Source organism: Beta vulgaris, chromosome 1 (assembly GCF_026745355.1).
Source record: "Beta vulgaris subsp. vulgaris cultivar EL10 chromosome 1, EL10.2, whole genome shotgun sequence".
NCBI classification, from domain to species: Eukaryota; Viridiplantae; Streptophyta; class Magnoliopsida; order Caryophyllales; family Amaranthaceae; genus Beta; species Beta vulgaris.
Window position 1 is genome coordinate 58,124,267 of NC_079202.1, and position 20,530 is coordinate 58,144,796.

General features: G+C 36.8%; 1 protein-coding gene across 2 annotated transcripts in view; it reads left to right on the forward strand.

The window, feature by feature from the left end:
• Positions 1-20,172, forward strand: part of LOC104888359 (BEACH domain-containing protein B) — a 43,916-nt gene extending 23,744 nt beyond the window's left edge. For both annotated transcript variants that reach the window (XM_010673300.4, XM_010673311.3), the window contains 27 exons: positions 316-471; positions 866-907; positions 1,118-1,462; positions 3,389-3,562; positions 3,704-3,864; positions 3,989-4,304; positions 4,391-4,823; positions 4,903-5,239; positions 5,360-5,548; positions 5,629-5,890; positions 5,974-6,165; positions 6,239-6,457; positions 8,601-8,777; positions 9,414-9,529; positions 10,569-11,033; positions 11,119-11,332; positions 11,984-12,205; positions 12,323-12,790; positions 12,870-13,187; positions 13,272-13,724; positions 13,810-13,856; positions 13,973-14,066; positions 14,273-14,479; positions 14,558-14,683; positions 14,814-15,185; positions 15,273-15,504; positions 18,957-20,172. In XM_010673300.4, coding sequence (XP_010671602.1) covers positions 316-471; positions 866-907; positions 1,118-1,462; positions 3,389-3,562; positions 3,704-3,864; positions 3,989-4,304; positions 4,391-4,823; positions 4,903-5,239; positions 5,360-5,548; positions 5,629-5,890; positions 5,974-6,165; positions 6,239-6,457; positions 8,601-8,777; positions 9,414-9,529; positions 10,569-11,033; positions 11,119-11,332; positions 11,984-12,205; positions 12,323-12,790; positions 12,870-13,187; positions 13,272-13,724; positions 13,810-13,856; positions 13,973-14,066; positions 14,273-14,479; positions 14,558-14,683; positions 14,814-15,185; positions 15,273-15,504; positions 18,957-19,657 — 7,038 coding nt within the window. In that variant the 3' untranslated portion in view covers positions 19,658-20,172. The remainder of the gene's footprint in view (positions 1-315; positions 472-865; positions 908-1,117; positions 1,463-3,388; positions 3,563-3,703; positions 3,865-3,988; positions 4,305-4,390; positions 4,824-4,902; positions 5,240-5,359; positions 5,549-5,628; positions 5,891-5,973; positions 6,166-6,238; positions 6,458-8,600; positions 8,778-9,413; positions 9,530-10,568; positions 11,034-11,118; positions 11,333-11,983; positions 12,206-12,322; positions 12,791-12,869; positions 13,188-13,271; positions 13,725-13,809; positions 13,857-13,972; positions 14,067-14,272; positions 14,480-14,557; positions 14,684-14,813; positions 15,186-15,272; positions 15,505-18,956) is intronic.
• Positions 20,173-20,530: the final 358 nt, after the last annotated feature.

Sequence of the window (20,530 nt, forward strand, 5' to 3'; positions counted from 1 at the left end):
TTTACGTGAAGGCATTATAAATGATACAAAACAATATCTCCTATAAATTTGCAACTCCTTTGCCCTTACAGGGCTCTGCCCTCTTTAATTTATTAGGTACCTTTGTTAAAAACATCATATTTTGCTGGGAGTCCATAGTTCTGATCTTTTCCTCTGTATTCTTGAAAGCACTCCAGCAGAAGATGAGTAGATATGCCGGACTTACAGTGTCTATAATCTTCTGATTTTTATCACTTATTCCAGTGGCTTGTGGTCTACTCTTCGTGTTCCTGTTTGTCATCTAAAGTCCTGTATGTGTTCTTCTGTATCTTTCAGGCCTCATTTAGAGATCTTGTGGGGAAGGGTTATCAGACTCTGCAAAGTTTGTTGCTGGACTATTGCCACAGGCAGGCTAGTGAGGACGTTTTAAATTCACTGCTTGACATGCTTGTGGATGGCAAGTTTGATTTGAAAGGGAGCCCTTCAATAAAAGTACGCATATTGTGACAATTTGTTCATATGGAAGTTGTGATATGATTACCCTTTTATGCATAGGGCAGTAGTGAAGTTGGATGTTACTCCCTTGGCCCCTTATAATATGCACCATTTTCCTTTTTGGATGTCCGTAATAGAATGCTACATTCCATATATGGTCATGTGGTCCCATCATTTTACCCTCTCATCAACATGGCGAACCACTATATTATTTTTATCAACTCAACCGAAGATTAAAAAGTGTGCTTAACTTCAATGGTGCATACTATAAGGGAAGGAGGAAATACTGTTCTTTCTTTAAATTAGCCAAATCTTCGTTATTTTATTTGTGATGCTACAAGTTTTCTGCATTATGCTTATCATATAATTTTTTTCTCTGCTAATTACGCAGAATGAAGATGCAATAATTCTCTATCTAAGTCTCTTACAAGAGGTTGGTGTTCTACTTGTGACCGAAACAGCTATGTGATTCTGGATCCCGTCTTGATATATTTGTTTGTCTTTTGTCAAGCTCCATCCTGTCTTCCCATCTGATTATATCCTTCTTATTCCCGTAACTATTAACAATTAGGTCTTTTTTTTTATTAGGAGTGGGGATTCTTTCGTGGCTTTGTTTTTCTGACTGTGAACTTATCACTGGCAGAGCAGTGATTCTGTGCAGCTTGAGGGGCTAAATATTTTTCTTCAGCTACTGAGGGATTCTATCTCCAACCGAGCCTCCTGTGTGAGTGCAGGGATGCTCAGCTTTCTTCTTGATTGGTTCTCACAAGAAGACAAAGATAATGTGATCCTGAGAATCGCACAGCTAATTCAAGTCATTGGTGGCCATAGTATATCAGGGAGGGATATCCGCCAAATATTTATGCTTCTAAGAAGTGAAAAAGTTGGTAATCGACAACAATATTGCTCATTGCTTATGAATTGCATTTTGGCAATGCTGAATGAGAAAGGACCAACTGCTTTTTTTGACCTTATTGGGAATGACTCGGTGAGTTTTCTATATCCTCATCAGTTTATTTGTTTTCGTTGAATATGGGTCACTTGATTATGATCTTCTGAATTTTAATAATCAAAGAGGATAAGTAAAGAAAGATAAGAATTTAAGAGCATATATCTTGCATCCGCTTTTGTGTTTTTTATTATGCCTAAAATTTTGGGACGACATGACAACTACTCCCTCCGTCGGTCTGTCCATATTAATTGTAACATTTCGATATTCAGCCGTCCCATATTAATTGTAACATTTCGATATTCAGCCGTCCCCATAATAATTGTAACACTTCTACTTTAAACATGGACCCACTATATTTTAATTACTTCTCACTCTATAACTATACCCCACATTTTTATTGAAATTGATGAAATAATAATAAAATTATAACCCCTACACACAAGTATCCCCCAATTAAAGGACCCACACAATTTACCCACAATATAAAAATACCCACTATCTTCATTATAAAATAATAGAAGTAATGTCCCACTTTGTGTTGCGATTAATATGGGATGGAGGAAATACTAGTTAGTCATATCATTTGAATAATAATATCCCACACTCACTTAGCTACATTTTAAGTCAAAAGAAATCTCTTTGTTTCGTTAAATGAATATGCACTTAGTTAGTTATTTCATTTTAATGCCATTAGCAACTGTAGCTTGTGTACTTTCATTTGTTGTGCAAGACTTCAACTCTACTAGTTCCTTGCTTTCCACAGTGAGATTGATGCTATTGGTCTTGAGCAGTTCTCATCAAATCTGTGTTAGTTTAGCAAAATAAATGATGACTATAAATGATGAGGAACAGCAAAAATATCGGAAATACCATTTAGTAAAATAATATTAGGTCCTTTGAATTAATCGAGGTAATTGAAAAATGGAACAGTTATTGGAATGTGTGCCAGAATTTTGAAATGGAGGCAGTACTTTTTGGTGTTTATAGTTTTCATATGACTGTGGGAGGATTATTTGACTAACCCCATTAAGAAAGCTGGTAGCTGAAAGCGTCCCGAAAAACCCAAACTTTCTCCATTATCTTCTTTCATCTAAGTTGAGGGTGCTGTACATGCCTTTATATATTAGAGTCAACAAAACTAGCTTTTGAAACTTAGATGTACAAAGCTCTTAAGGTTTAGGTTGCGGGTCTGTAATTGTGGGACCGTTTCTTTTGTTTACTCTCGGTTACTCCTTTTTATTTGAATTGGGACATTTTTCCTCTTAGGGGTTTCTTGTATCGGGAGTTGGGAGTTGGGACATATGGCCCTTTTTTCATCTCTCTTACTTTTACTCTCCTTCTGCGTACCTTTTTCACTTTTCAGTGTTTCCTTATTTTTACTCTCATTCTCTCTACCTTTTGCACTTTCTACTTGATCCTTCTGCAAAATCGAATGTCTTAATTAAAGAAAAACGGAGGCAGTATAACGTTTGTGATATACTACCTCCATTTCACAATACATGCACCATTTGCTTTTTCACGCACTCCAATGTTCTTCTTTCGACAATAATATCTTTAATTGTGTATAGGTAAAAATATAAAAAGTTGATATTTGAAATTCTTGCATTGAGACGAATTTAACAAGACCCCACTTATTATGTTTTTTCTTACATAATTTTGGGAGAAAGATTGTCAAAGTTGGTTCATGAATAGTGCCCAAATGAGAAATGGTGCATGTATTGTGAAACGGAGGAAGTATACACTATTAAGATATGTAAAGATACGACTTTAATATGTTTTTTTTCTTAAAGCCAAATTGCTTTTTTTTTTTTTTTTGGTTTTGTGGCCCTGTTTTCTGATTGTCATATGCTTTATGTTTGTTTTGGGGTGGTGGTGATGGTGGTTATATGTTTCCTAAGGTGCAAATGCTATACCCTGGCCTTGAAGCTTGAACCTGACACTTCCAGAAATTATTATTGGCAGGGAATCGTACTCCGGACACCTCTGCACTGGCCTCTTAACAGGGGTTTTACTTTCTCTTGTTGGCTTAGGGTAGAAGCTTTCCCCAGATTCGGAGCAATGGGACTCTTTTCTTTCGTTACGGAAAATGGGAAAGGATGCTTTTCTCTAATTGCGAAGGACAAGATCATTTATGAGGTACATTGCAAATATTTTGTTACTGTTTTTATTCATGTTTTATACATCTTTCGTGGAAGTTTTCCATATATATTTTGTGAATCTTTTGGTTTTCTTTGGATTGTAAATGCAATTGATTTGATTTTCCTTGGTCTATTGCAGTCTATTAACCAGAAGCATCATGGCATTTCACTCCAAGTCAGTCTTGTTAAGAAGAAATGGCATTATCTTTGCATAACCCATAGCATCGGTAGAGCATTTTCTGGGGGTAGCCTGTTAAAGTGTTATCTGGATGGCAATATTGTATCCTCTGAACGATGCAGGTGTGCTTTATCTTTGTTTTTTGTTCTCTTGCTTTTTTTTAGGGTGTTTACCAAAGAAGTGGAGTTTGTCAAAGAATAAAACATGAATTCTCTCTCTGCCTGCCTCTCTCTTCTAATTCTCCAGATATCCGAAGGTTAATGATCCGTTGACAAAATGTTCAATCGGCGCCAAGATATCTCTTCCTTTCAGTGAAGAAGAAATTGCTTCTTACGCCATCAAAGACATTTCACCATTTCTTGGTCAGATAGGTCCAGTTTATCTATTTAATGATGCCATCACGTCGGAGCAAGTCATGGGTATCTATTCCTTGGGTCCTAGCTACATGTACTCATTTCTCGATAATGAATATGCCCTGTCATCTGATAATCCCTTACCTGGTGGAATCTTCGATGCAAAAGATGGTCTTGCCCCCAAAATAATTTTTGGACTTAATGCACAGGTTCTCTTATATCTTCATGTTTTGTTTCAAAAGCTGCCAGAATGTAATGGTCATATTTCTAACTTCAGCTAGGTTGAATATGACAGGCAAGTAATAAGAGAGCATTGTACAATGTCGCACCCCTCATAGATCATGCACTCGTGAAGAATAATTTTGAAGCTACCATACTGTCTGGCACACAGTTATGTTCCCGGCGTCTGCTACAACAAATTATTTACTGTGTAGGAGGCATATCTGTGTTCTTCCCCCTGTTTACTCAATCTCACTGGTATGAAAGTGAAGAGCAAAATGATAATAGAGACCAATTGCTTATACCTATCACAAAAGAGCGTCTCACAGCGGAAGTTATTGAGCTTATAGCTTCTGTCCTAGATGAAAACGTAGCAAATCAACAACAGATGCATCTTCTTTCTGGTTTTTCAATTTTGGGGTTTTTGTTGCAGTCAGTTCCATCTGAGCAACTCAATTTAGAAACTCTTTCAGCTTTGAAACATCTGTTTAATGTTATTGCAAACTGTGGTATGGACAGCATTCCCTTTCTCTCCTTAAGTTGCTGCTGCCTTTTACTCAGACAAGTGATGTTCACTTCTTGATCCAGGTTTGTCGGAGCTGCTCATAAAAGATGCCATTTCTGCGATATTTTTTAATCCTATGGTCTGGGTGTTTACGGTTTACAAAGTGCAGCGTGAACTGTATATGTTTTTGAGCCAGCAGTTTGATAACGATCCAAGGCTGCTAAAGAGTCTTTGCAGGTTACCACGTGTTCTGGATATTATACGCCAATTTTATTGGGATAATGCAAAATGCCAATCTTTTGGTGAAGGGAGACCTCTCTTGCATCCTATGACAAACAAAGCTATTGGAGAGAGACCGAGTAAAGACGAAATACATAAAATTCGTCTTCTTTTGCTAAGCCTTGGTGAGATGAGTCTTAGGTAGGAGAATATCTACTCCTGTACCTTTATATTGGTTAATTATTTTTCTGGATCTGGTCGTTTTATTGAGTTTCTACAACTGGTTGATTTTGTAGTTTCACTTTATATTCTTATTTGCAGGCAAAGTATTGATGAATCGGATATCAAAGCACTTGTAACCTTTTTTGAGACTAGCCAGGACATGGCATGTATCGAAGATGTTCTCCACATGGTTATACGGGCTATATCTCAGAAATCACTTATGGCATCATTTGTTGAACAGGTGAACTCCCTTGGTGGATGTCATGTGTTTATAAATCTTCTGCAGAGGTACGGTATATACTTGGTCTTCTGAGATGTCATTTGTTAGGAAATAATTTCATTTGATAAATGTTTTTCCCTTGCATCAGAGGACATGAGCCGATCAGATTGCTTAGCTTGCAATTCATAGGCAGGCTTTTGGTTGGCGTTCCATCTGAAAAGAAAGGACTAAAGTTTTTTAACCTTGCGGTTGGAAGATCTAAATCTCTCTCTGAAGTCAATAGGAGGACCCATTCAAGAATACAGCCAACTTTTTTAGCTATAGCTGAAAGACTGTTCAGTTTTCCTTTAACTGAACATCTATGTGCCACTTTGTTTGATGTTCTCCTCGGTGGTGCCAGCCCGAAGCAGGTCAATATATGTTGATACTTTTGAGGTTGCATACGAGTCTTTGTTTCTTCTTGTTGACTGTTATATATGAAATAAATTTGTAGGTGTTACAGAAGCAAACCCAGCTGGAGCGTCAAAAAGTCAAGGGAAATAGCTCTCAATTCTTTGTTCCTCAAGTTTTGGTTCTCATCTTCAAATTTCTGTCTGAGTGCAAAGATGTATCGGCTCGAGTCAAAATAATTGCAGATCTTCTTGATCTTCTTGATTCAAGTCCGTCGAACATAGAAGCATTGATGGTACTGTTATTGTGCCTCTATTTTTAAAGATTTATGCATCTGATGACGTCTAATGTCATGTCTGCCTATATAGGAGTATGGATGGACTGCTTGGCTGACAGCTTCAATGGAGCTTGATGTAGTGAAACATTACAAACTGGAGTCAGTTAGTCAAAGCGAAAGTGAGATGATTGAACAAAATTCTGTGAGAACATTGTTTTGTGTTGTCCTTTGCTATTATCTGATATCTGTGAAAGCTGGCTGGCAACATTTGGAGGAGACAGTGAATTTCATACTATTGCATTTTGAAAAGGTGGTTCTAAATTCTTTGTACATTGTTGAATATTTTAATGTTTATATATACTTAATCGTGAAGTGGGCAAACAGCAGGGTTGATATCTTAAGCTTTCCCACTGCCAGATATCTACTAAAAAGAAATGTAGCAAAAATACAATTACTAATCTTAAAATGGTAATTACTGAGATCGTATCAACATATTGATTAAATTTTGTCTATCCAGTATGTTTTGTCTGGCACAAGCACCAAAAAAGTTGTTTGGCATTAGTTATATGATTACATAAAGGTATTCACTTTGTAGTCATTGTGGTCTGTGGATATCCTTTTTTCCACAATATTCATATCTTCCTTGGTGATAGAGATAGTAAATCTTCATATACTGCTATCAATTTTATCTAATAGCTCCGTTTTGAGAGGAAATCATAAATTCAGGCTATTTTAAGAATTTTAGGCCACATTCAGGGCGAGGTCTTTGCTATAATTATTGGATTTTTGTTGGGTTTTCTCCCTTTCCCTTTTTCTTATTTCTATATTTCCTTCCCTCTGAAAAAATCATTTTATGCTTTTCAATTCTTACTCTTGTCTGGATTAGAAATATATGAGAATGTTCAATCCTTAAAACTTTATGTTCCGTAAATCTTTTTCCTCTTCCGCTTCAGATTTCTTTATTGTCATTGAATTAGATATACTTGTAAATGTTTTCTTATCCAAGCTTATCCTCCTTGGCTATGTGCTAGAAACAGATTGAGAATAATCTATTGGAAATCAGAACAATTCAGACCCTCAACGATTCCCAAGAAACAATCACATAAAACTTTTCACTGTAGGTCCTCATTTAAGGACATTTCCAAACCCAATAAAAGCTGAACACCTTTTTTTGATTTCTCTCAGTACAGCGGATGAGGGGGCATTATGTTCTTGGAAGTGCCTTGAGGCACTTGAGGTGGATCATTTCAAATAGTCATTCAAAGCTTTTTGTAAAAGGGGGTAGTGAGAACTCTACTGTTCTGTTTCTAATGATGTTTGATTACTTGTAATGTATTAGTTAGGAAAAGTAAGTGAGTTTCACAGCTTCCTTAACAATTTTTGATTCAGTGAATATTATTCCTTTTGTTGTAAAGTAATTGTCCTCCTTTCAAACTGGTATGTTTTAAATTGATTTTCCTAGCTGCTTATTCATTTCTTGTTAGAATAAGCAGTTAAGACAATCAATTTAAAGTTTTTCCTATACGTTCTTTTCCACTTCCTTTAATATATGTGAAAAGTCACTGGTATAAACACTTGGAGAGAAAGTGGGTACATGATCCAGTTTATGATGTTCCTAATATGAATGACTAAAATTTCTCCTAGAGAGATGTGCACTTCTATGCTTTTCTTCTTTCTAGAACCAGCTCGCATATTGCATTCAGAATTATTAATTTTTACTGTTGCAGTCACAATTGTGAATGTGTGATGATGGTTTCATATCAGCTTGCATGATTGTTACACTGCCCTTGTGTCCATCATTGCATGTATTGAAATATTTTGACGACACATATTTCACTTCTTCATTGTAATTCAAGAATTTTAGAATATTTCTGTGACTATGATTGGAAATGTAATTTTGAACCTTTTATTTTTTGTGACAGAATATGAAGTTCAAAACAAATATACTGACTACAATATGAGTTCAAAGTTCCCTTATGTATGAGTTAAATAGTATTGCTATGCATTGGCTTTAGGAACAGAGTATAGTGGCTAATGCAATAATATAGTAGGCTATAAGAAATTCATGGCGTGTTTTAACAGCAGATGGAACAACATTTCGAGGACCAAGTGAGAAGCATTTACAGAATGGTCTTGACATGATGGAGTGACCTTGATTTAATTGCATAATATTACCTTAACGCCTTATGCTTTTGAAGTACTAGAAGGGTGAAAGGGGAGGCAACCTATTGGAAGTAGAAGAAAGTAAAGAGTGACTAAATGTTTAAGTAGGGAAATGAGGTGGTTTCCACCACTCTTCAGCGTAATTTTAGGTCACCCCGGTCTTAATATCCCATGTGGCTGAGCTCTATCAGAATACTTATTTAGCAAATGGATCACTTTAATTTACCACTCTGGATTATTGGGATGATCGAAAATGTTACTGTGAGCTTGATAAGGTCAATCTTTTGCAGGCTGGTGTCTCTTACCACTTCTTTCTTCGGGATATATATGAAGATTTGTTACAGAAACTTGTAGAATTCTCTCACGAGGAAAATATTTTGGCATCACAGCCTTGTCGGGATAATACTTTGTATTTCATGAGATTGATCGATGAGTTGCTTCTATCTGAGATTGATCATAAACTTCCGGTATGCATTCTATCTGAAGCAAGTTCTCCTATTTGGTACTTTATCTGTCCTCTTTTGTTTGCTCTATTCTCTTTTTACTTTTTAAGATTTGTACTGAGTTAATAGGTAATTGCCGTAATTCTGTCTATGTGTAGGATGGGTAGGAGAAAAGTAGAGAGAGATTGTGCACACCATGTTACCTGAAAAAGAAATGGAGCAAACTCTTAGAGACAATCCAAAAGGGAAAGTGGGGAAGTCGTTTAGGGATTTAGGGAGTAGTAAAGTATGTCACATTAAGTTGAAAGCTTTTATTTAGCAAGATCTTAAGGATGAACTGATTTATGTTTTATTAGGTAGAGTTGACACATGTTGTCACTGCACAACTAAATGCTGCAAGAGATCTCATTCTCATCTATCCTTTTGGTTTAGTTTGTCCTGCTGATGTTACAGATCCTTTGCTCTAATCCTACCTTCCTCCCCCTTTCAAATAATAAGACCTAAATGTTGGAATTTCTTCTTTTTAAGGTCTTAATTGTGTTTCTATTACTTAGAAACAAACTCTGCGCTATATATTTATGCAAAATTATTTCTTCTGGGAAACATGCTTCGGGTATGGAAATTTGAAAATCCTGTTGATTCATGACTTGTTTCTCACAGTTTCCGGCAACTAGCTCAGAGTTCTCTCCGGATCTGCTTGAAGTAGAGGGATTCAAAGATCTGGGTGCCGCTCTCCATGATGCACTGCAAGGAGATTCTGTTGAAAGAATGTCTAGGTAATTAAAATTGGTCACCTGCTTATTCCATTTAGTATTATGTTGCCTCTTTCAGTGTGTTATTGGTGTGGTTTCATGTTTAGTTTTTTGGTATTTTGTGTAGTTTTAAATTATGTTTGTTTTGGTTTTGAACCCATCTATGTATGTTATTATTGTTTTTTTTTTCCCCTTTAAGGACAAGAGACCTTTAGCTTTGGTCAAGTATTAAAATACGTATTGGGTAAATCATCTAATTGTTCTTAGTAATCTGTTCTGTTTATTTTTGTTATGGAGGCTCCATGTGTGATGGGAGATCGCAAGCTACTTATAAGTCGTTTCTCGAATCAGCAACTATAACTATATCCTAGTAATGGAAAGATTCGAAATCAACAAATGAAAAAGTAAGTGGACCTGACCTATTGAATCGTGACTATACCCGCTATTCTGATATTCAAATTTGATAGAGATTAAATTGGAACAGTTGACCTTTTATTTTCACTTTTAGTTTAGTTATTCTCATGGTACTTCTTCTGTCTTGTCACTATACAGATATCATGTTTTCAATCACTTTTGTCGAAGTCTTTCCCTGCTCTTTAAGGATTATTTTGATTATTGATGGAAGCAAGTTCGCAAAAATCCTTCGTCTTTTGCGGTGCTTCCTTTTTAAGAGGGCACCGTATGTTATATTTATCCTTTTCCTGTTACATATTGCAAGTTGGAGTTATTTTCCTGTCTTGTAAGTACATAGAAACATATTCGCATTTCAAAGTGGCTGCACTGTAGAAAATGGTTTGCTTCGAGGGAAGCATGTGTATAGATTCTTCTTTCACCAGCATAATGTAGTTCAAGTTTTAAAAGCGGCACATTCTTCCCATGTATTGCCTAGGCTCTAGTTTCAATTTCAGGCATGTCATTTTTAAGACCAGTGGCTGACAGTAGATGACGAATTTTTTATGTGACAACGCAGCAGATATAATATGTAAAATCCCATTTACATCAAAGCAATATGCACCTTTTGTTTCCTGTATGCTGATAGTGTATGTTCGATATCTTTTTTCAGAAACCAACTAGCTAACAAGCAACCTACAACTAATGAAGATGTAATAGCTGATGACAACTGGTGGACCCTGTATGACTGTCTTTGGGTTGTTATTAGTGAGATGAATGGAAAGGGCCCTAGCAAGACTCTTCCTAAGTCAACTTCTTTTGGTGGACCATCCCTTGGGCAGAGAGCACGTGGCTTGGTTGAATCATTGAATATCCCTGCAGCGGAAATGGCCGCAGTTGTTGTGTCAGGGGGACTTGGGAATGCACTTGGAGGAAAATCAAGTAAAAATGTGGACAAAGCAATGATATTAAGAGGGGAAAAGTGTCCAAGGGTAGTCTTCCGCCTGGTTGTCTTGTATCTCTGCAGAGCATCACTACAGAGAGCTTCTCGAGGTGTCCAGCAAGTGATTCCACTTTTGCCGTCTCTTTTATTGTCTGATGATGAGCAAAGCAGAAACCGATTACAGCTTTTCATATGGTATATCTATGCTGCCACAACCATGTTTTTTCCTGCATGTTGTTGATCGTTGGACATTAATGACGTATTGCTTATATATGAGCAGGTCTCTGCTGACTGTTAGGTATCAATATGGGATGCTTGATGATGGCACTCGTTTTCATGTTATATCTCATTTGATCAGAGAAACTGTCAGCTGTGGTAAATCGTTACTTGCTACTAGCATAATTGGGAGTAATGATTCATTGGAACCTGGCACTGCACCAGCAGAAATGGGTGCGGTGCACAATTTGATTCAGAAAGACAGAGTACTTATTGCGGTGGGTCTCATGTTCATTATGCGTTATCTAAATCATTCTTATAGATACTATCTCTTAGTATTTTGACAAAAAGAGAAGTAAAATAGAAAATAAAAAGTAAAGGACGAACGGTGCTAGCATGCGTGCTACTAATGCCTGAATAGAACTGGAAATGTTCAAGATTGAAATGATCCCCACCATTAAACACATTCAACAATTGGAGAACTGCTTACATTTAAGAATATATGTTATGTGTTTGTATTTATTGAATTTGGCTCAGGAAGAATAATTGTCCGTGTAGAAGCGAAAAGCAAATATCAAGTGTTGCATTTTAGGGTCAATGGTGAATATTTTTGCTGATATGGGTTTCTCTTTTATCTTGTTCCATTGCAATAGCTAAATTGTTTAAGAGCCTTCTGTTGTGAAGGATTCTTTTTTTTGTGAACTGGGCCTATGTCTTTTCCCTTGAAACTATATCTTTACTAATATTATCTGAATGAAAAGGCATACTACTGTAAGTTCAAAGGGATACTTTCGTAGTCTCTGGGCAGATAATATATTACGAATGTCAGAAAGAGATTATTATTTGTATAGAAGTTATTCTTAGTTTGCTCTCTTTTGCCTTTTCAGTATTGTATACGAAATAATTGTTTGATTTCCTTATTTCCCCAGGCTTCTGATGAAGCAAAATTTATAAAAACTTTAAAGACCGATCGCATGAGACAGCTGGTTGACTTGCGTACTAGGATGGACGAGAACTTATTAACAGAATCAGGCCAGAAAAAGGCATTTGAGAATGAGTTGCAAAGCAGCTTAAGAGGACTTCTTGCTTTGGATGATAGTAGGCGAGCTGCATTCCAACTTGCTTGTGATGAGGAGCAACAAGTTGTTGCTGTATGCACACTTTACTTATTGCTGTTTTGATAATTATTAATGCATGTATTGCTGCTTAATTATTATTGTAGATGCATTTCTATTTTGTTAGTTGTATAACATCACTAATGTCATCAGGAAAAATGGATGCATGTCTTCCGTTCTTTGATCGATGAACGAGGACCATGGTCAGCTAATCCTTTCCCAAATTGTGCTGTAAGACACTGGAAACTTGATAAGACAGAAGATGCATGGCGCCGTAGGCCAAAGCTAAGACAAAATTACCATTTTGACGAAAAATTATGTTATCCTTCATCCAGTGCCTTAGAAAAAGAAGCTACAGTTTTATCTTGTGAAAACAAATCTGGTATACCTATTCCAGAGCAAATGAAGCGCTTCCTGTTAAAAGGAATACGCAGAATTACTGAAGAGGTGAACCCTGAAGCCGATGAGAGCGATAATGAATCAAGTAGCTCTAAGGGAATGACTTCAGAGGAGGTTCCAGATGGTCAATCCTCAGAGCTGCTCAAAGATGGTGAGCAGAAGGATGCAATTCAAGAAAGAAAAGACTCTTCTTCACCTGCCTTCGAGACAGATAGTGGTCAGGTAAATGGTGAACTGAAAAATTATGATATTATTTTAAAATCACATGCTGTATTCTCATCTGTTTGTAATGGAGTTGCAGGTTCTTGTCACTGTACCTTGCATCATGGTTACTCCAAAGAGAAAGTTAGCTGGACAATTGGCAGTCTTAAAAAATGTCCTACATTTCTTTGCTGAATATCTGGTAGAAGGCACTGCAGGGTCCACAGTTTTTAGAACTTATGATTTTTTAAAGAATCCTGAATTAGAGAAAAGTGATCAACCAGATGGAGTTGAGAAGATGAAATTTCTTAAACTGACAGCAGATACCAGTTTGGTTTATGAGAAGCATAATGCTATGGGTACTTTGGAGAAGCAATTGAAAGGTATCAAACGACATCGTAGGTGGGAGGTCTCCAAGGTAATATAACTTGCATATTTACCTTTGCATTTTGTCTATCTATACAGCTATATTGTTTTCACAATTGTTTTTCCTTTGTTGTAGATTAAAGCAGTGCACTGGACTCGCTATCTGCTTCAATACACTGCAATTGAGATTTTCTTAAACAATTCTGTTGCTCCAGTTTTCTTCAATTTTTCATCACAGAAGATGGCGAAAGATGTTGGAAGCCTGATAGTTACTACCAGAAACGAGTCACTGCTTCCAAAGGGAAGTCCTAAGGATAGGACTACGACGATCTCCTTTGTTGATAGACGTTTGGCTCAAGAGATGGCTGAAACTGCTATGGAGAGCTGGAGGAGGAGGGAAATTACAAACTTTGAATACCTGATGATTCTTAACTCACTTGCTGGAAGGTCTTATAATGATTTGACACAATATCCCGTCTTTCCATGGGTATTGGCTGATTATACCTCAGAGACACTTGATTTCAACAAATCCTCAACCTTTAGGGATTTATCAAAACCTGTGGGAGCTTTGGATCCTAAGAGATTTGAGGTCGATGAATTTCATATCTAATTGGATAGTAAACAATATTGACTTGTTGTCGTTGATCCTGAGTTTACTGGTAATATCTCTGCAGGTTTTTGAGGATAGATACGAAAATTTCTCTGATCCTGATATTCCCAGGTAACATCTTTAGTTGATGTAAAGTATTAAATTTGATTATAAACTGCTCGTGTAAGGAAAAAAATGTGGCAAAGGAAACCAGAATTACTAACGTTGGAAAAAAACTCTCATTGCAGTTTCTATTATGGCTCTCATTATTCGAGCATGGGGACTGTGCTCTACTACCTTATTAGGCTCGAGCCTTTCACTTCCCTGCATCGGAACCTACAGGTATCTGGATTGATGAGGAAAGAATTTTTGTCTATCTGGATCCTTCCTGGCCACCTTGCTCTACTTTGTTTGAAGGCTGTTTGTCAAACTTGTTCATTTAATTTAGTGCTTCATCTTCTGATTTCTTGTATTTACATTATCCATAACATTTTTTTTGTTTTTCTTCTATCACATGAAAATTCATGCTTACTGATGTTTTTGGTCAGGGCGGTAAATTTGACCATGCAGACCGTCTATTCCAGAGTATTGAAGGCACTTTCCGCAACTGCTTGTCAAATACAAGTGATGTAAAAGAACTAATTCCAGAATTCTTTTACATGCCGGAGTTTCTTGAAAACTCAAACTCCTACCATCTGGGTGTTAAACAGGATGGCGAACCCATTGATGGTGTTTGCCTTCCTCCATGGGCTAAGGTTTTAACATCTTGTAACTTGTATGGTGTAAACTTTGATTCTGTTTCACATTCTAATGATATAATGCATTTTTTTCAGGGATCACCTGAAGAATTTATTTACAGAAATCGAGAGGCTTTAGAAAGTGAATTTGTTAGCTCAAATTTACATCTATGGATTGATCTAGTGTTTGGCTATAGTCAGAGAGGAAAGCCAGCAGTTGAGGTATATTTATTTTTAATTCCCCTTCCTGACCTTCCTTCCGTGGAAAGAGTTGAAGGCTTCATGGTGATATTGACATTAATATCTTTCCATGGGTTCTCATTTGAGCTAATATCTTTTTTGGATGTTGCAGGCGGCAAATATCTTCTACTATTTGACATATGAAGGTGCTGTTGATCTTGATAACATGGAAGATGAATTGCAAAGATCAGCTATTGAAGATCAGATTGCTAATTTTGGCCAAACTCCTATCCAGATATTTCGTAAGAAGCATCCAAGAAGGGGACCACCGATTCCAATTGCTCAACCTTTACGTTTTGCTCCTGGTTCCATTAATTTGACATCAATTGTTACTAGCTTCGGTTATTCTCCATCAGCTCTATTGTATGTAAATGTATTCGACTCGAATGTCATCCTAGTTAATCAGGGTCTCATGATGTCAGTAAAGATGTGGTTAACAACCCAACTGCAGTCTGGTGGAAACTTTACGTTTTCTGGTTCACAGGTTTGATTATGGTTGACATGTTAATTTCTGAAGTGTTCTGCTAATAACATCTTGCAGTAAACTGATAAAGCTATTAAATTTATGTAGGATCCATTCTTTGAGATTGGTTCTGATGTCCTCCCTCCTCGTAAAATTGGAAGTGCTTTGGCCGAAACTGTAGAACTTGGAGCCCAGTGCTTTGCTACTTTGCGAACACCGTCAGAGAATTTTTTAGTATCCTGTGGAAACTGGGACAATAGTTTTCAGGTAGTATCTCTTAATGATGGAAGAGTTGTCCAGAGCATCAGACGTCATAAAGATGTGGTTAGCAGCGTTGCAGGTATTAATCATGCTCATTTTGTCGATAGCTTTGTTGGCTGGAATTCTTTCCATTAGTAGATTGCGTAAGGAAACCCTTCATCATCTGTTTTGAAACTAAAGTTGATTTGAACAGACTGTTGAGCTTTTCTGACTTGTAGGATGCTATACACTGTCTATTCTAATAGACCTATAAACTCTTACTTATAGGAAATTTAATACCAATATTAATATTTGTCAAAATTGATTGCACTCGAAAAGATATTCAAAGAAGTTTTAGTTGAGGTTTGATTTGGTCCTTTTTTGTTTGGCATTTCAGAATTTGTTAGGTTGAGACTTTATGTGACATAGTATAAAAGAACTTTCCAAGACTAGAAGTGTCTTGCTGTTATTGGCTTATTGTTCTAACCATCTCTACTGCAATATTTCGTTCAAGAAATCTATGCTAATGTGCTTTAGGCTAAAACTAGTTTTCTTCCTGCTATCACTATTCTCTTATAAAATGATGTATTCCTATGGGCCTTTCAAGAAAAAAAATTTCCTTACTACTTTACACTGGCTGGAGTTAGAGGGACGATAATCTATGACAGGTTTCCCTCTTAACATCTCTCGTGAATAGTAGAGTTGCTACTATGAGTAGCGACATCCTGCCCTCTAACCGCTCATATGAATAGTGGCGACTTATTAAAGTCAAATCGCTACTCTGAGTAGCGATGTTCATGTGAGATGTTAGAAGGCAGGCTGCCCTTTATCTGTTGTAGATTTATTATTTCTCCTAGAGTTATGGCATAGACATCCTGAAACACCAATTTTCTCCCCTACAATGTGGTTGATGTGTTTTTGCACTTTACTTCCGCGGTCCCAAATTACTTGCTACTTTATCTTTTGCCACAAATTTTAAGGGAAGTAAAAAGCAGTGAGAAAAAAGTTGGAGGGTGAGTGTGGGGTCCAATTTTAAAGAAAAGGTAGAGAGGAAGAACTTGTCAAAAAGGATGTGTAGCAAGGAATTTTGGACATCTAAATAAGGAATAAGTGGCATGTAAATCTGGTTTGGGGGGGGGGGGGGGAGTGTTAACTTTGGATTGAAGTACCTTGAAATGGGCTTGAGTATTTAGGGTTATGTCTTTTACTCTCGGTGAAAGAAGATATGGATTTATTTTGTGAAATTCAACTATGAGTAATCTCAATCTATGAACTAGGTTTAAATATCAAGTATTGACCATAGATTAGAGAAGTAATGAAGTTTTTAATAATAAGTGGCATCAAAGAGAGGTGCTATGGAGTGCTGATAATACAAGCTTTCAAGATGTTTGTTCTCTCCCAAATTCTATGAGAAACTCTCTCCATATTCAAGATACTTCTTTCCATTGTTGTTACAATTTCGATCCGGATCTTACGATCCTACGATCCGGAAGGACCTTTTCGATCCCGATCCTACATAGAATCTTAATTTAATAGGACCTTTCGATCCTACCCAACTACCAAATCTCACATGGTAGAATCATAACACGATTTTACGATCCTATGATCCAATTTTTACCATAAAATTTCCCAAATTAATTCCAAATAGTATATTTCTCCTATTAGCTTTTGGTCGCATGTTCTTAGAGTATTTAGCTACTATTACCATTTGGAAACGAAAAACATCATTGTTAATGTGTAAATTTCTAACATGAGTTTTTTGACTACATTATAGCATAATTGTCACTAATTTACTAATTTACCCTATATTGTAGGATCTCACGATCTTATGATTCGATCCTACCAACCCTTACGATCCAAAGTAGGATCCCCGATCCTGATAGCTTTGCTTCTTTCTCTCTCTAATCTTCTGTATTTTATATAGCATAAATTCCCTAACTCTCTCTCTCCCTGCCTTTTTGCTCAAGCTAAACCCTAGCAGAACTAAAATGTAATTCTTAGAGTACTCCTTTCCCTATGGCCAGTTCATTACAAAAGGAAGGTTCACAAAGTCCAAGTCAACTCTATAAGCCGAGACAAAACAATACACTGAAATCTGACTTTTCAATCTTCAAAATCTGTTTACAATATAAGAAGATAACGGCTATATAGAAAAGATACCAAGTACATAAGGTAACTTATCCTGTTACTTACCCTAGCAAAAATTACGATCAAATTCCCTTGGCTAATCATAGTTTCTCTTGCAGTACAAGTACTGTACAATTGTTACTATAAGGAAACTAATTGCTCAGATGCACACCTGCGCTTAGGTGCATGGGACAATTATGCATGCTTCTAGACTGAAGCAGCTCATGTGTGATCACAGATAAGCCATCTGTGCATCAGCTATCTGGACAGTTTCCATACTTTAGTTATCACGATCTGAGACGTCCTGGGAACTCCCAAAATCGAGCTCTGATTTCGAAGTAGAATTATCTTTAATTGATGCATAGGGAACAAGCTATTGAGTTATGATGTTAACCCCATGCATCATATCGGCCTTGTTCTTGATTCTTAGCATTCCTGATTCTTTGTATTCTAAGCTTATATAGAGCTGAGGTCCTAAACAAGCTCAATGTGCATAGCTTGAAAACTCTACCCTTGTACTAGGCAAGGCATATCCAACAATTAATAGATAACGGTTTGGAGTAAAATATGAAACCAACGGAGTGTTACTCTGAGTTCAAATTGCATATTATAACCAATAATAACTAAGAGGTGGGATTACTTCATTAGTTCATTTAGAAAAAATTACTATTGTACTCAGATGATATCTATAAATTAACAATTCAACAATCAATTTGAATAAATGTTTATAAATTATCATTTGCTCATAATACATCCCAAATCACAATTCATCCCTCCAAATTAAACTTAAGTTATCTTACGCCATTTGAGAGATACTTCCTCCGTTTCACAATAAGTGAAACATAGAGAAAGTACACACATACCAAGGAATGTAGAAAGAGAAAGTTGGGAACACAATAAAGTAGAATGATGAAACAAATTGTGGTCCCCTCTTGTTTTTTGGTGGCATACTTGTGATAAGAGTGAATTTATTTTTTCACCATTTAGAGCTTGGTTGCACTTATTATGACTACTCCAAATAAGGGAAGTGTTTCACTTATTGTGAAACGGAGGTAGTACTATATATTGTGGCAGCATCATGTATTTTCTTAGTTGGCTTATGCTCTCAAGACACTCCAAATGTTATATTATTCTTGTTACATTTTCCTTTTCCTTGAAAAAAGAAATACTGTTACACCACAGGAAGAAGAAAGAAATTGTTCCTTGGCAGATGTTCAAGCCCTCCCCCCTCCCCCCCCCCCCCCCCCCCCCAAAAAAAAAAAAAAAAAAACAACTAGGATTTATGCAAGCACATCTAGTACACTTACTATTGCTGGATTGGATACTTATGTGTTTTTTTTTAATCTAAAGGTTCTATGCTATGGAAAGAGTGAGTTGGGTTATTTGTAGATTTTGATTTTCACTGATATTATTTAATATGTGCAGTGACCTCTGAAGGAAGTATACTTGCTACGGGTAGCTATGACACTACAGTTATGGTGTGGGAGGTCTGTCGTTCTAGGACGCTGGAAAGGAGAGTTCGAAGCAGTCAAAGTGAGATTGTCCGTAAAGATTATGTGATCTCTGAGACCCCCTTCCATATTCTTTGTGGGCATGATGATATAATTACTTGCCTACATGTTAGCTTGGACCTGGACATAGTTATCAGTGGCTCAAAAGATGGAACTTGCGTCTTTCATACCCTACGAGAGGGACGATATGTAAGATCTCTTCGTCATCCATCTGGCAGTGCATTGACAAAGCTTGTTGTATCACGACATGGGCGGATTGTGCTATATTCTGATGATGATCTAAGCCTGCACCTCTATTCAATAAATGGAAAACACATTGCAAGTTCAGAGTCTAATGGGCGCCTCAGTTGTGTAAAACTTAGTGTTTGTGGTGAATATTTGGTTTGTGCGGGTGATCAAGGGCAAATAATTTTACGCTCTATGAACTCCCTGGAAGTTGTTAAAAAGTACGCTGGAACAGGGAAGGTTATAACCTCGCTCACAGTTACTCCTGAAGAATGCTTTCTGGCTGGGACAAAAGAAGGAAGCCTTCTTGTGTATTCAATAGAAAACCCGCAACTAAGAAAAACTAACCTTCCCCGGAATACAAAATCTAAATCTTCAGTAGCCGGATAGCTGGATAGATGCTTTTTGTTGAAGCAGCATATATTTGTGGTCATTGTTTTGGCAAGCTATGCTCTGCCTTACTACAGTTTCCGTGGCTGCTGGAGCTTGTGTAATAAATGCAGTGATAACGGCTCTGGCGGCCATCATATTCCTCTTCATTGGGCTTTGTGTTCCTGCACGCAGAGTAATGCAATGGGAACAGCACTAGCAACAACTTCGAGGATGTAAAAGAAGACAAGTCACCTCACCATATTCTTTCATGTCAGGAACTGGTTGTGACAGCTCAAGATTCGTGCATCTCATCGCCTCGTAAGCCGCCAAATTACATGCTGTAAGCTGTGTTTCTAGTTATTGATACACTGTATATAACGATGTTATATAGAAATAGTAAACTGCAACACAATATCTAGCCAGTGAGATGACATTTATATAGAGGTTTGTAGCAGTAAGCAGTAGTGTTAGCCCCAAACTTTGTACAGACGCGATGACTCGTCCTCACATAATAGAAGGCCGTTTCTCCAAAATGTATTTGTTAATTGTTTTTATAAGGAAAAATTGTTAGAAACTACCTATTAAAAACACTTTTTTTAAAAAAAACTACCTTATATCATGTTTATTTTACAAAACTACCTTATAAGTGGAAAAACTTTAAAAAGCACTACCAAGTTCATAATTTTCTAACTATGGTTAACTACTCCCTCCAATTATCCCCCTAATATAAGATTATGAAAATACCCCCTAAATTCAGTACGTTACAATTACGATATCATCACTTTCTTGATCACTTGATGCTCTATCTCTCAAATATACATGTGGCAAGCACAAGCACACCTTCTCTCCCCCAAAAGTCAATCCCAAAAACAAATCAGCAGTAAAAGTGTC